Source organism: Paralichthys olivaceus, chromosome 4 (genome assembly GCF_024713975.1).
Source record: "Paralichthys olivaceus isolate ysfri-2021 chromosome 4, ASM2471397v2, whole genome shotgun sequence".
NCBI classification, from domain to species: domain Eukaryota; kingdom Metazoa; phylum Chordata; class Actinopteri; order Pleuronectiformes; family Paralichthyidae; genus Paralichthys; species Paralichthys olivaceus.
This window is the reverse complement of record NC_091096.1, coordinates 3,870,927-3,884,494: the sequence shown is the minus strand read 5'-3', so window position 1 is coordinate 3,884,494 and position 13,568 is coordinate 3,870,927. Positions and strand designations below refer to the sequence as shown.

The 13,568-nt window shown below is 43.4% G+C and overlaps 2 protein-coding genes and 1 long non-coding RNA gene across 11 annotated transcripts in view; 1 reads left to right on the top strand and 2 right to left on the bottom strand.

Moving 5' to 3' along the window:
- taok3a (TAO kinase 3a) overlaps positions 1-2,514 on the bottom strand; it is a 58,742-nt gene extending 56,228 nt beyond the window's left edge. Inside the window, exon 1 of one of the 4 annotated variants that reach the window (XM_069523354.1) lies at positions 1,989-2,514. The gene's annotated coding sequence lies outside the window, so the exon portion shown is untranslated. Of the gene's footprint in view, positions 1-1,533 lie in introns of all 4 variants that reach the window. The other 3 variants (XM_069523357.1, XM_069523358.1, XM_069523356.1) reach the window with 3 other exon arrangements.
- An 829-nt stretch (positions 2,515-3,343) lies between these two features.
- LOC138407436 (uncharacterized) lies at positions 3,344-6,396 on the bottom strand. Its single transcript, XR_011240843.1, has 2 exons — positions 5,734-6,396; positions 3,344-3,900 (listed from the first exon to the last, which is right to left on the bottom strand). It is a non-coding gene; the product is annotated as an uncharacterized lncRNA (long non-coding RNA).
- suds3 (SDS3 homolog, SIN3A corepressor complex component) lies at positions 3,806-12,030 on the top strand. Of its 6 annotated transcripts, XM_020099344.2 has the most exons (13): positions 3,806-3,911; positions 4,648-4,761; positions 6,376-6,445; positions 6,856-6,911; positions 7,576-7,647; positions 8,801-8,820; positions 8,931-9,087; positions 9,315-9,410; positions 9,781-9,842; positions 9,932-9,968; positions 10,075-10,180; positions 10,958-11,042; positions 11,143-12,030. In XM_020099344.2, the coding sequence occupies exons 1-13, from the start codon at positions 3,857-3,859 to the stop codon at positions 11,239-11,241; spliced, it is 1,029 nt and encodes a 342-aa protein (XP_019954903.2). In that variant the 5' UTR covers positions 3,806-3,856; the 3' UTR covers positions 11,242-12,030. The 6 variants fall into 6 exon arrangements, with proteins under 6 accessions (XP_019954903.2, XP_019954900.1, XP_019954899.1 ...); XM_020099341.2 differs by lacking the exon at positions 3,806-3,911 and having other exon boundaries at positions 4,516-4,761; positions 9,932-9,953; XM_020099340.2 differs by lacking the exon at positions 3,806-3,911 and having other exon boundaries at positions 4,516-4,761.
- Positions 12,031-13,568: the final 1,538 nt, after the last annotated feature.

Sequence of the window (13,568 nt, the reverse complement as noted above, 5' to 3'; positions counted from 1 at the left end):
CTTTTGATCAGAAAAGGGTCGAGGACAAGTAAGAAAGCACATTTAAAACAACCGAAATGCCAGACATAACGTTAGGAACCGGATTTTACGACCTATTGCGATAATTAAAGACTGGCTGAAAAAGATAATAAATAATAAAAAGATTTTAATTTAGACTGTGGTCCCTGCGGTGGAAAAACATAACCCTTTACCACCCTTTTGTGTTTTGACAGCCAAAGACCTGGATCTCACCCAGAAAATCGGGTTCGATTATCATGAGCAACAAGATGACACAGACCAACCAAAACATTGTGACCACCATTTCAAAAACCAAACAGAGCCTTTGTCGTGTGTAGTCTGCAAAGAGGATTGAATAATTTTAACTATGGATGCCAAAGCAAAGCAGTGGTGGTCTGACAAACTGTTGTTGTTCTGTTGTCGTCAGCTAAAGTGCAGAACAAACCAGACAGAGGGAGCTTCACGAGCAAAGCCTGTGCTGGGAAATCAGAGACTTGTACAGTGACGTAATGTCATGGCTCTATCCTGTGGAAAAGCAAACCAGCGAACCAACTCCGAACCAGCCCCATAGCACCAGGTACACCTTGGTCGAAAAGGGGGTAATCATCAGAGTTCGTGCAAAGGTTCTCTGTTTTTGTAAAAAAGTTCCTGTGGTGAAAAAGCAGCTATAATTGCTTAAAAAAGAGATTGTAAGAAAAGCACAAACCATGACTAAAATCTAAATATTTGATTCCCTTTATTAACAGAGCAGCTTGACGCCACGGATTCAGCAACACGCCAAGGCCAAGTATTTAAATTCAGCAAAACAAATGTGTGTGAAATGAGTTCATCCACACTACATCTCTTCTCTGAGCCCCTGAGCAGAAAAGAAAAGAAATATGTATTGAAACTGAAGCCTGAAACTGTGAGGGGGGGGGGAGAAGAAGCCTCCTTAGAATGAAAATCTTTACAAACAACAGTTTTATCTGAGAGAACCAGGTCTGCTGCCTCTCACTCATGCGCTCTACGCTCAAGAGATGACATCATGTTGGGTCAGCTTGGGTTTTAACGCTCGGCTCGCTCTCCACATCTGCCATTTCGAGCCCACATCCACTTTTTTTTTTTAACCTGCTGCTTACTTCACCGTGCATGTGAATGAGTGCGTGCAGGTGATGACCTCCTGCAGAGGGAAGGACTTTGTAAATAAATGCTAAAGGGAGAATGTTGTGAATGCGAGTCGTTATTGCAAAAAGTGTCCAGCGTGCGGAGGAGCTAATGGCGTAGTAAAACGTGGTTAAAGAGGAGGTTCGGGTCTCAGCTGAGAGCCATTGAGAATGTGCGTTGATAGTAAAAACAATGAGGGGATGCGACGGAAGGTGCCACGGTGGGTTTGCATGTGACACACTCACGCACACTGACCCACATTCGATGACAACGGCGAAATAAACAGCGGGGACAAGTTTGCACAGCGTCCACACACACACACACACACACGATCCCACACATCCATCAAGTGCGCGCTTCACCTGTCAGCCGTCCTCCGCTGCTCGTACTCACCCGCTGAGGGAGAAACCAAACCGGGGGGACGCAGCTCCACAACATCCGAAATTAAGGTTTTCAGCAGGTGCACGGACGCAGCGAATCAAACCGTACTACGCACTTCAGCCCCCGGCGAGGAGGAGCTGCCGCCGCCGCCGCCACCACCACCACCACTGCTGCTGCCGCCGCCGCTCCGTGGACTCACCGTCTCTCCGGGGACTCAAACACAAACAAGCCACTGTGGTCACTCCACTCAACCACCCCTCCTCCTCCTCCACACGACTCCAGGTGCCGGTGCCACCTACTCCCCCCTCTCCCCTCCCCCCAGCTCCTTCACATCCACTTTTACCGCTTAGCGACCTAGCTTAGCCGAGAGGAAGCGTCGGTTCAGAGGTGTAAGAACCGTTAGCGACACAAACAGTGACAGCGCCGGGAGGAGAGGAGGAGGAGGAGGAGGAGGAGAGCCCGCTCACCTTTCGGGTCCAACGGGGCGCGCAGATAAAAGTGCTCCTCTCCCAGGGTGGAGGACTCCCACGCAGCCCGGGGTCTGTGGAAGATGTCGGTGACACTTTGCGGGGCGCTGCTGTCAGTTGGTGCGGACTTCCTGAATGACGGAGCAGCGCGAGCTCAGCCCTCCTCGGGTTTTTGACACACGGCCGGAAATAAAAAAGTTGTCGCGTGCAGCAGAGGATGAACACTTTTCCTGTTTGTTTTCTTTTATTTATCGGTTGTTTTTTTGTGTGTTTGTCGCGCAGAGTCAACACCGAATTCCAGCACCGCAAAGTCGAATGTTTTTACCCCCCCTCAAAAAAAAAAAACATCAAACGCAAAAACATCCAGCGTTACGTTTGTCCTTTGATCCCAAAGATCACAAGTTGAATGTTGTCGAGCTAACAATCCCGCACCTGGTTTTCTTCGTTGAAGATGCGTGGACTGACCGACTGAGTGACTGAGTCAACCCGGTTCTGTCGCAACTTCACGGACGGTGATCCAGCGCATGTCCTGAATGTAGCTCAGTGCAATGCTGCCACCTGCTGTTTGAGCTTTGAAGTTTATCTGACGACATTATGGTCAAAATATCTTGGATGAGAGAAGAGGTAGCTTTTTGTTATTCAGGAGATAAAGAGGAATAAATAAAGAATAATAATATTGGATAGCATTTATATAGATATTTTTTGTAATGTTCTTTCATTTCTGTTCTTATCCACTTTTCTATTTCCTTTTCTTTTTAATGTTCTTTTTCTACATGTTCATATGTTGTGAAATAAATGAAGATATTTTCTCATAAAGAATGAAGTATAGAACCTTATGTAAAGTATAATTTATATAAAAGATAAAGATCATTTTGTGCACAGATATGATCAGGATCATTACCCCGAATCCAAAATACAGGCAGGTTTAATTTTGCTCCTGAGGAGCACAGACTTTGATTGTTATGTAAACTCAGTGAAATTGAGAATGCGATTCATTTCTATTTCTTTCTATTATCCAGCCTACAAGAACATGTGTGCTTTCTATGCAAAATGTCCTCTTTTTATGATTATATCTTTTGGCTTGATGATTGTGAAACAGCTGAGTTGTGCTTCAGGGCAGGAACTTCTTCCCCTGTAGCTGATTGTATTTGCCAAACATGGGAGACAAAGGCAGAATATTTTGTTTAAGGTTGAATTATAAAATACTCAGTAACAACTGCAACTGTACCTTTTGGTGTCTTGTGAAGCCATGAGGTTTGGACACAAATATAAGATGCACAAGATTCAAGCCAGGTCACTGAATTAATAGGTGAGATATGTCCTTTGTACAAAATAAAACACTGGGAAGACAACTCTTTATTTATTTTTGTTTTTATTCTTTTTTAACATAATACAACAAAACAGAGCTGCATGTCTCCTGACAGACTCTAAGACAACACCTTGACAAACCTCTGCAAGCAGTGGCTCAGTAGGTTCAGTGGTCAGCTAATTATCAGAAGGATTTTGAATTGAGCCCCTGCTCATCCAAAGCCGGTTGAACAATATACTGAACCCTGAACAGCTCCTGATGCTTTGTGTGAATGGGTGAATAAAGTTGTTTTGGATAACAGTATCTGCAAAATTCAATATATCTATAGGTTCTATCTGCAAAGTTCTGGATTTGCAATACCAACAGTTCAAAACCCCATAACGCTTCAGTAAAACAGATGTGTAAATTAGAAATTATTACAGTGTCTTTGGCCAGAATTGAAGACTGGATGCAAGGGTGGGACATTGGCCAGGGAAACCCCCCTGTAAATCCATCCAAAGGGGCAGGGACTGTGCCTGTCGTTTATTACCCCAATCCCAGCTGAGGACCATCGGTGTCCATGCCTTTTCTGTTCCGGCGTCCGAGATCCTTGAGGAGATCCACCTACGAAGACAGTAAGAGGAAAGCTGTGGTTATGCTTCAGTTTATCCTCTTTTGATTTTAAACGTTATTGTTATTATAGTTAGGACTCTCTGAATTCACTTTTTACTTTTGAAACTTTTTACTATACAAAGTTTTATCCCGGCTCTGTTCGTACTGACCATTTTTGAATGTTTTTTTATGTATATTTTTTAAATTATTTATCTGTAACATTTTTACTCTACTTTTATATATTACTTTTATATCTGCTCTAAATGTTGTGTGATCTTCAACTGATTTAAATCATCTCCCATTGTTTGCCTTTATTTATTTCTTTGTTTAAAGTATAAATCACTTTATGCCTATATATTCAAATAAAGTTTATTATCATGATTATTATTGTCTCTTCTCCTCGGTGAAAGTGTAGTGAACCACACAGGTTCAAAAACAAAGAGACCCCATAGCCCCATCCTCATGTTCGTAAATATGCCTGTTTAAATATGTCCGCCACGATACTTGACGCGCTTATGAAATGTTTAAATCCTAAACGGGTATACGTTATCTAGACTTCTTCGGTTTGAAAATGTGTAAAAAAATAAATTTATTTCCACATTACACTTTAAATAACAGTGACATTGTGTACAGGCATAAGGTCGGACAGCTTGATGCTCAGGGGTCCTGCCAGTTGTAGGCGCTGTTCTCAAGCCGAGCTGCAAAAAAACACAAATCGATTGTTTATTTTGTGTTTGTTTACATTTTTTCCACGCGAAGAAATGGCTTCGACGCTGCTGTCGCCCATGGTGGATTATTACAACGACGAGGAGGAGCTCGACAGCGTGGACGACGACGACGATCGCAGTTTCAGGGGAAGAGACTCAGAGGAAGGTAACGTTCAACGAGGCTGGGCTCTGTCTACTTGTTGGAGAAGAAACGGAAACGCGCTGTTTGTTGCATATACGTTAGTTATTTACCGTGGCGTGTGGTGCGGAGCTTAGCTGGGAATGTATTATGCATATGCACTCTTTAGCAAACCAACTCCCCAGGAGCAAGCCAGCGCAACGCGAGGGGCAACTACACACGGTTAGCCTGTTAGCTGCACATGTTAGCCACCCGCCAAACAAGCCCCCGTCTGGACTCACTCCAGGAGGAGGTGAGGTATCAGCGGATGAACCGTTAACACTCGGTGGGTGTCTCCGGTGCTAGAGGCTAACTTAGCTCATGGTCAACGATTCACAATTTTAACGCCGCGCTTTGAAGCTAGCTAACTCTGCTACACTCAAGAGACGCGAGAGACGTCAACAAGCTTCCTCCGCCAAAGTCCACACGCTCGCGCAATCGTGCAATAAGGTAACAGATAATCAAATGTATGTAAAAAAGCAGACCCACCCTGCTGCAGCTGACCCGGGTGTGTGCACAGTTTTAATAATGGATGATCTCTAAAAGAAAAAAAAAAGGGGGGGGGGGGGGGTAGTAGCCACATAGCGTTAATTAGCCAGCTAGCTACGTAACGCTAGTTCCGAGCACTGACAGGTCGCCGGGCTGGTGAAACCCTGCGTGTTGTGTCCACCGCACTGGCCTCTTCACACTGTTCACCCGCACAGGACGGAGGATCGCAGGGAAACAGGCAGACAGGCAGAGGCGATGGCAGCACCCCCAGGTTAGCTAGCTTTCCCGGAGCGGACGTTGTGCCGTGGTGTGTGTTGAACTCCCCCGGCTGCGGTTCTGTTTTCGCCTGAACTACAGCAGCTACAAGCGGGTTTACTCTTTAAAGCAGCAGGCTGAGCTAACTTAAGCTAGCACATTGATGCTAACCGAAAATGAAAGCTGCTGTGTCAGCTCAACACGGCCGGGCCTTACCCTTCTCATGTGCCCCGGGCTGGTTGTCTGAAGGTAACGCTGACTGACAGTAGGTTTCGCCGGTGCTTGTAAACTTGGCTCCCCCGGAGTTCGCCGCTGGTCTCGGGCGAAGCGTGTTAGCATTTACCGGTGGACTGACAGCACGACCAAGTTGGCCTCTGATTTATCTCATCATGCGGCAAAGCCTTCACACTCCGCTCGTGACGCTGATGACATTGGATAACGTTTAAAAGCACCGCTCTCTGGAAGCTACATGTCCTCACCATAGCCTCGTCTAACCCAACTTTGTTTCCTCTGACGTCCGAGAAGATTCCGGCAAAGATCTTCCGCGTCCAACACAGATTTTGCTCCTTATCCAACAAACCACAGAGGGCATTCCCAGGCTGGGTGTTCACCATTACCCTCCCAGTGCCACGCACGTCCTTTCATCAGCTGTCTGTCAGTCTCTTCACTCAATTACATTATCTTCTAGCTGTTGGGAAATCTAATAGTAATGTCGATAATGGTAATAATAAAACAGATGCACAGTTGTCTCGTGGTACTGCTGCTGCCTGCTGTAACACTCACGTGGAGAGAATCAGTCGTTGGATTTAGTTGGAGAACTACTTTTGTAATCTGAGCCCTGTCATGCCCTTCTTCCAGACACAGAGGATGCCAGTGAAACGGACCTCGCCAAGCATGACGAGGATGACTATGTGGAAATCAAAGAACAGTAAGTGTTGCTGACGAGCTCTGATCAGCTGTCATACACAATTTATAAAAGCACTGTTGTCAAGAGTGATGTTTTTAAGTGTTAGTTTAGTAGTGTCCTTTTATTCAGCCTTATAGGGTCTAACAATGTGTACAAGGTGAGACATCCTCTGTCCTTAGTAGGATATGTAGGCAGGCATATTGTATATCTAAACAATCTAGTGTTAATCATGGTCCAAGCTAAGATAAATCCACGATGTATAAGGTTTCCTCAATTCCTGTTAATGGTGTTTTGCTCTGTGCTTGAATGAATGCTATGATTTGCGTTGCTTTTATTGGTTGTATGAAAAGTGCCATACAAAGTGTTTCAGATTGATTGATAATGCTGCAGGTAGCTCAGTATGATGTTTCTTCTGCTTTATTGAATTGCAGAATGTACCAAGACAAACTGGCCTCCTTGAAAAGACAGCTGCAGCAGCTACAAGAAGGTAATCACTCGGATTTACTCTTATCACTGTGGGAGGGGGAGTTTTTCCATATATGTGTGACTGGTGCAATTTATTTTGTGGGATTTGTGAGACGTGGACTCGTTCACTGGAGATGTTTGAAGGACACAGTCAGATCCTCTCATATTTGTTATGGTGGTGGTCAGGGATTACATCATCAGGCTGTAAAGCCAGTTCCAAAGGTGATTCAAACTTATGACTCATCCAGACTGTTTACTGATACAATCTCAATTATTTAAGGCTGATGTTGAATGTAGAAACAGTGCCGTGACATGTTGTGGGGTTTTTTAAAATCCATATGCAGCTGTAATGTCAGTTGAATTTAGTCGAGTGTGCGGTTGGATACTGAGAGCACAGCATCAACAATGTCAAAAATATTTCCAGAATGGGTTTTCTAAAAAAAACATTGATGACATATTTGAATAAATAGCTTGTATTCAAGTTTAAATCACTTAGATTTCACCTGACACATCTAAGTTATAATTTTATAACATCATGAAAATAGTACCCCTGCCAAGGAAGTTATGTTTCATACCTGTCTGCCGGTTTGTTTGACAGCAGGATTACACACATTTTTAATAAACTTGTTCAGCATAGAAAAATCCCCGTCGAATTTTAATAGTTAATTTACATGTTCTATTTGAAGGTACTCTGCAGGAGTATCAGAAGAGGATGAAGAAGCTAGACCAGCAGTACAAAGAGAGACTCCGAAATGCAGGTGAGTTGAGCAGCATTCAGAAACAGACCACACTTTGGCTTCTGATGCATCACCATCATCCCTGTTGGGAGGAGAATATTAAAATTCTGGAGGGCTTCCTAATTTAGTTAGGTTTGTTTGGCGACGGGAGAACATTGGCTGGTGCACAGCGCTGCAGAACAACACTTTGGAAGTGAGAACTAGGAGGAAACCAGCCCAAAATTAGGAGTCGGAGGGGGGTGGTGTTTTTGTGTTTTTATACAGGCTACATCCACACGACTACATCTTAGTTTTAAAGTACATGAGTGTTGCTATGTTTACATGTACTCTGGACTTTTTTCAAACACCTGCTGGTTGTTTTTGGTCTGGATAGTCAGAAACGATTGTTGGTGCAAGAAAATAAATCCCTTGTCTTACTTTTACCATTCTTTTTTGTTCATAGTATTTTTTTATAACCAAGTAACCGTCTGCTTCCTGTTTACACAACCACACACGCCAGTTTACTTGACTGGTCATGTGAAATATGTTTTCAGGTGTGTTAGAGGATTGTTTCTGATGCAGAGTCACTTGAACTGTTCAGCACAAGTTCCAGAAATCGTACGTTTTGGTTGTTCAGAGTCTGTCTTCACACAACATGCAACTTTACTGTTAAATGAAGACATCGTATTCTAGTTATATAAAAATAACACAAATCATATTTATTTTAAAAGGTCTGAGTCGTCCTCCTCTGTGCTCCAACCTTGTCCATCTTTCTTTTTGGTCCACTTTAATTTGGCTCAGTCAGTGACTCGTGTGTGTGATCAGCTTCTTCCTTTGCTTTCTGTGTGTCAAAATTTGATGTGCCCCATTTTTTGGATGATGATGAAAATGTTGCGCTGCAAAAAAAGAATAAGGAAAGAAAGTCAGACCCTGTTAATCGACTCATATAATGATCAACTGAGAACTTGACATAGAAAGGATAAAAGGCTAAAATACAGTATGAGATGTATCCCTAATGACTGGAAGCTTTGATTTCAAGTTCATAGATGTTTGCTTAAAGCTTGCTTAGGTTTTTCTTTCAAGTCTTGAAGGGTAATCAAAGTCCACTCAGATTTAATGTACCAGAGGTGAAGTTCATGACATGCAACTGATGTTTGTTCTTCATGACCAGTTCTGTTTTTCCTTCCCTTTACAGATCTGTTCCTCCAACTTGAGGTGAGTAATGTTCATCTTCAGCTGATGTCTGCAGGACTAATGCAGTTTTTAACAAAACTCACTGTCTTGTTTGTTTCTCTTTGTCGTTTCTGCCCATCACCCGTCTGCAGACAGAGCAGGTGGAGAGGAACTACATCAAGGAGAAGAAGGCAGCGGTGAAGGAGTTTGACGATAAAAAGGTGGAACTGAAGGAAAACCTAATTGCGGAGCTGGAGGAGAAGAAGAAGATGATTGAGAATGAAAAATTAACAATGGAGCTGACAGGTGGTAAGGGAGCCAGAGCGGGAAGATTAATCATGAACTCTCTCAGCAGCAGAAGAGAGGGAGAGAAATGGGGTAAAACTGTGTGTGGTGGGTGGAAGTGAGTTTCACATAAATATTAAATTGTCTGATTCAAAAGGACTTCTCAGATACAGTGAATGAGGATGTTACTGTCAGTCCTTTTGAATGTGCTTTTTTTGTTGTGTTATTTAGACATTTCTTTTTGTTCATAGATTCAATGGAGGTAAAACCCATCATGACCAGGAAGCTGAGGAGACGACCTAATGATCCCGTCCCAATACCAGACAAACGGAGAAAACCTGCACCAGATATCCTTCACAGACTGAAGATAAGGAAAAGTTTTAGGGCCAAGTTAATTCTATATTCTCAATATTTCCACTTTATTCTTGACGTTTTCACTTCCTCTGATTCATTTTGTTATTTATGAAATGCAAAAAAAAAAAAAAAGTGATTTAGTTTGTTTCTATTCTCGAAATTTCCACAAAATGGAAATGCAAAAAAACTCCGTCCTCATTTTTTAATAACGCCTGGCCCTCTTCAATCTGAGAGGAGTAAAATATTCATAATATTTTACAGTCAGAATATTTCTTCTTTGTCTGGATACTTTTTCCCCCTGATGAGTTTTGTTTTGGGTCAGAGTTCACTCACAGGTTGTCTATGTTCCTTAATTCTTCAAACCTCAGCTAAATTATTTGTTGACAGACGAACAGATCATGGAAGATCTAAGAACACTTAATAAGGTAAGTGTGTCAGAACCAACTAATATTATACATGTTCTCACTGGATGGTATTTCTTCTAATTACTTCCTTCACACCTTCTCTTTTATAGCTTAAGTCCCCGAAACGGCCAGGTATGTCAACACTAAGTGAGTTGCCACGCTGTCGTACAGAATCACTTCTCCACTTAAAGAAATGATGTCATTTAGAGAAGTTTTTCATGTTGGTACTAACCAGACGTTTCTCCCTCTTCAGTATCGCCGTCATCCCCAGAACATGTCCCCTCAGCTCCCATGGAAAGCCCGTCTCAGCGTTACGAGGCTCGCATCGAGGAGGGGAAACTTTACTACGACAAAAGATGGTAAATTTAAAGTTTCACCCTTGAAATCATTATCTCATTGTTTCCCACTGACATTACATAGTCACCACTAGATGGCCTCGTTGCCATGGTTTTGACGGCAGCGTTTTACAGGAACACTTGGCCGCCTCTTTTTGTCTGTGCTACAGAAAGAGATATTTCTTAGCAGCCACTAAATATGTGCTGGTGCTTGAAGCCACAATATAAATAAATATTCAGGGAATGTGGGGGACGGATGCAAAGAGAATGAAAATCCTTGACCAAACACTGCTCTGATGACTTTCTGTTTGAGAGCGGACCCCCACATCAGACGTGAAGAGATTTGAAGAGGGGTAAAAATAATAGAATAGTTTCTCATGAGTCACTGATAGAGACAGGAGAAGTTGAGACACCAGCTGTGAAGTTCCTGCACTGTTCTTTAAAGGCAAAGTCTCATTTATTCATCGCTGAAGAAGACGCAGCCGAAAAACCTCCTCAAAGAACCACAGAGAGACACGTGCGTCATTATTCTTCAGTGGCTTCTTAATGATCAAATGCTTTGACTGTCAGTCTCCTCCCGCGGGTTGGTTTTGTCCTCTGACAGTTTGGAGCCATTAAAAAGAGACTTTTTGTTTTGAATTTCTAGTCCAATTATCCATTTAGCGCGATCTCAGGGGGAATGTGGTTTATTCAGCTGGGTGAAATTAAGTGTAATGCACCGCTCTCCTGTCTGTTCTCGTCTGCCGCTCGTTCCTCACCGTGAAAACTAAAGCTGTTCTTTTGTGTTTGTTATGTTGATAGGTACCACAAGAGTCAGGCCATCTACTTGGAATCAAAAGACAACACAAAGATCAGCTGTGTCATCAGCTCAGTCGGGACCAATGAGGTGAGTTCCAGCACAAAGTTCATCATTTAGGATCTCCCTGAATCTGTAGTTGTGATTTGTATCATCGCATTGATGATGTCGTTTTGGACGTCTTCTCCAGATTTGGGTGAGGAAGACGAGCGACAGCACAAAGATGAGGATCTACCTGGGACAGCTGCAGAGAGGAGCGTTTGTCATCCGTCGACGGTCGGCTGCATGAAACATTTCCCCACCTCTCCCCACACAGCCCCCATCTGTTCATTCATCCATCCTTCTCCCCATTGGTCCATCTCTGTTGAATTTGACATGAAGCTTCTTTATCCCAAACACTACCCATCTACACACACGCTCATACAGTCGGTCATGGCCACGGATATGTCATAAGATTTTATCCGTTTTCTCACATAAACCAAACTCTTGTACAGTAAAAGTAGTCGTATAGACCAGTGGCTGTTTTCCAGCATTATTTGTCACTATGTGGCACGTGTGTGAAGGTGGCTGTTGCTCATAAAGAAGGCGGCTTTGACGCTTGTCAACACAAATCTTTTCTCTTTCACACAGCCTCATCTAAGTTTATCACTAAGTTATTTTTCTTGAACAGCTTCCTGCCTTTCACGCTGTCTCTCTGCTGATGAGTTACAAAGCAGGACTGGAAGAAACCTTGTTGACGGGATTTGTATTATTTTTACATAAAAACACGCTGATGAGGCCTCGACGTGTCGATGAGATGAGGAAGTGCTTCAGGTTTGGCTGTGAAGAAGTTAAAGGAGTCAAACCCTTTTCAAAACATTATAACTATTGCACTGTCATTAAGACTCGGAGCCCTGTTATGCTTATTAGAAAAAAAGAGTTATTTTGAACTTTTTGTGTTAATATTTTTCTGTCATTTCCTTCATTCTCTCCATATGTGAACAATCTGGATGCTTTCAACTGTATTTGCATGTGGAGCGTCACGTTGACTGTTAATTTGTACCGTGTTCCATTTTATTAAAATGTTTTCTGCCTTTTATCATCGTGGTGAGTTTGACTGTTTGACTGTTTGCTGGCACAGTATTAGTTGTGTGATCAAAGCTGCATTAAATCCATTCAGCCACTTGGATCAATCTGGAATAACCAGAATGTCGATCAGTAGAGCTCACTCCTCCATCGAGGTCCGACAGTCGCCTTAATTTCAATCAAGCCGCAACTAATTACAGACATGAGTTCGCAGCAGGAGACTGTGCAGATCAGACCAATCGCATCAACAGGAAAATGTCCGGAACAACATGTATAAATTCTGCAGGGATTCTGTTTCCACCACATCGTCGCTGGCGCCCTGTGTTCAATCTTGTCGCCATCTTCTACGTGACTGACTTCTCTTTCTTTATCCTGAGATATTTGTGTTCTTTTTGTTGTTTTAGTTTTAGCGTCCGTTGCTTGTTAGAAACTCCGGACATTTTCCTGCTGCATTCTCACATGAGTTCTCTTGTACAGTACAGTCCCTCCAGAGAATTTCAGTAGAATGTATTCTGTGCATTATTGGAAGCAGCTGTAGAGACCAGTCCCCTTCATATGCCAAATCTTTTCATCATGATTCAAAATGATTCCCTGGGAAACACGTGAAAATTTCAAAATACAACTGATCTCACAACATTAAAGGGATAAACTAATTCCTAGATCTGTCCCCAAATTCTGTTGGACCTCTCTCTTGGCCCGTGTCTCATCCCTCCACCAAGTTTCATGGAAATCTGTTCTTTATTTTTATTATGTAATCCTGCAGAAAACAAACAGGGCTGAAAACATAACCTCCTCCTGTGTCTTCAACACACACACACAAGAAAGACATGTGAGCCGCTCCGTGTTTCTCCTATCTCAACGCTCTGTGTCCACTTCCTCTGCAGGGGGAGATTTTTCCACCTCGGCAGCCTGACCGAGTCACCTCACAGTTCCTCTGCACTCACACGCCTGCTCTCAAACATCCCTCCGCTTTGTAAACAGCTGAATTGTTTGGCATTCAGCGCAGGTCTCCACCGGGGCCGAGCTGCCTGCCTTCTCTCCCTCTTGTGTGTCCTATCGCTTTAACCGGATGGCGTGTTTCACTTTGCCTGACTTAATGACACACGCTGACAAGGAGGGCAATTACTGTTTTGCAATGCGGCACAAAATGCGAGGCTCATCTCAAAAGGCTTGTTGTCCAGAAGCCGTCAGGTGTGATTGCTCCGTCTCCTGCGAGGGCATGAAATGAGCTGATAGTGGATGCGATGCCTGTCTGCTCCCTTTATTGCAGCCTGTGTCTGGCTCATGGTTAAGGCCAGAATAACACACACACACACACACACCGAGACACTTAATATGAGATCCACAGGGCTGTTTTTTTTTTATATGCATTTCATATGAAGCCTTAGTGAGGCCACTGTGATTTATCTGGACTCACAGATGAGGACAGAGGGGTGGCAGGAACCCTCGTCCACAGAAAGACCACAACATGCATCCAGTCCCAGCTGACACTGGGCGAGAGGCGGGGCGCTGCATGTAAAGGTCACCAGTGTATGACAGGGTCGACATATA

What these genes read in the sequence shown, in the direction of transcription:
- suds3 (XM_020099340.2), top strand. Translation starts at nt 4,542, where the DNA reads ATGCTCAGGGGTCCTGCCAGTTGTAGGCGCTGTTCTCAAGCCGAGCTG. An exon ending in ATCTGTTCCTCCAACTTGAG is followed by an intron (nt 8,821 to 8,930) that starts GTGAGTAATGTT and finishes ACCCGTCTGCAG; the next exon opens with ACAGAGCAGGTGGAGAGGAA. An exon ending in GCCAGGTATGTCAACACTAA is followed by an intron (nt 9,969 to 10,074) that starts GTGAGTTGCCAC and finishes CTCCCTCTTCAG; the next exon opens with TATCGCCGTCATCCCCAGAA.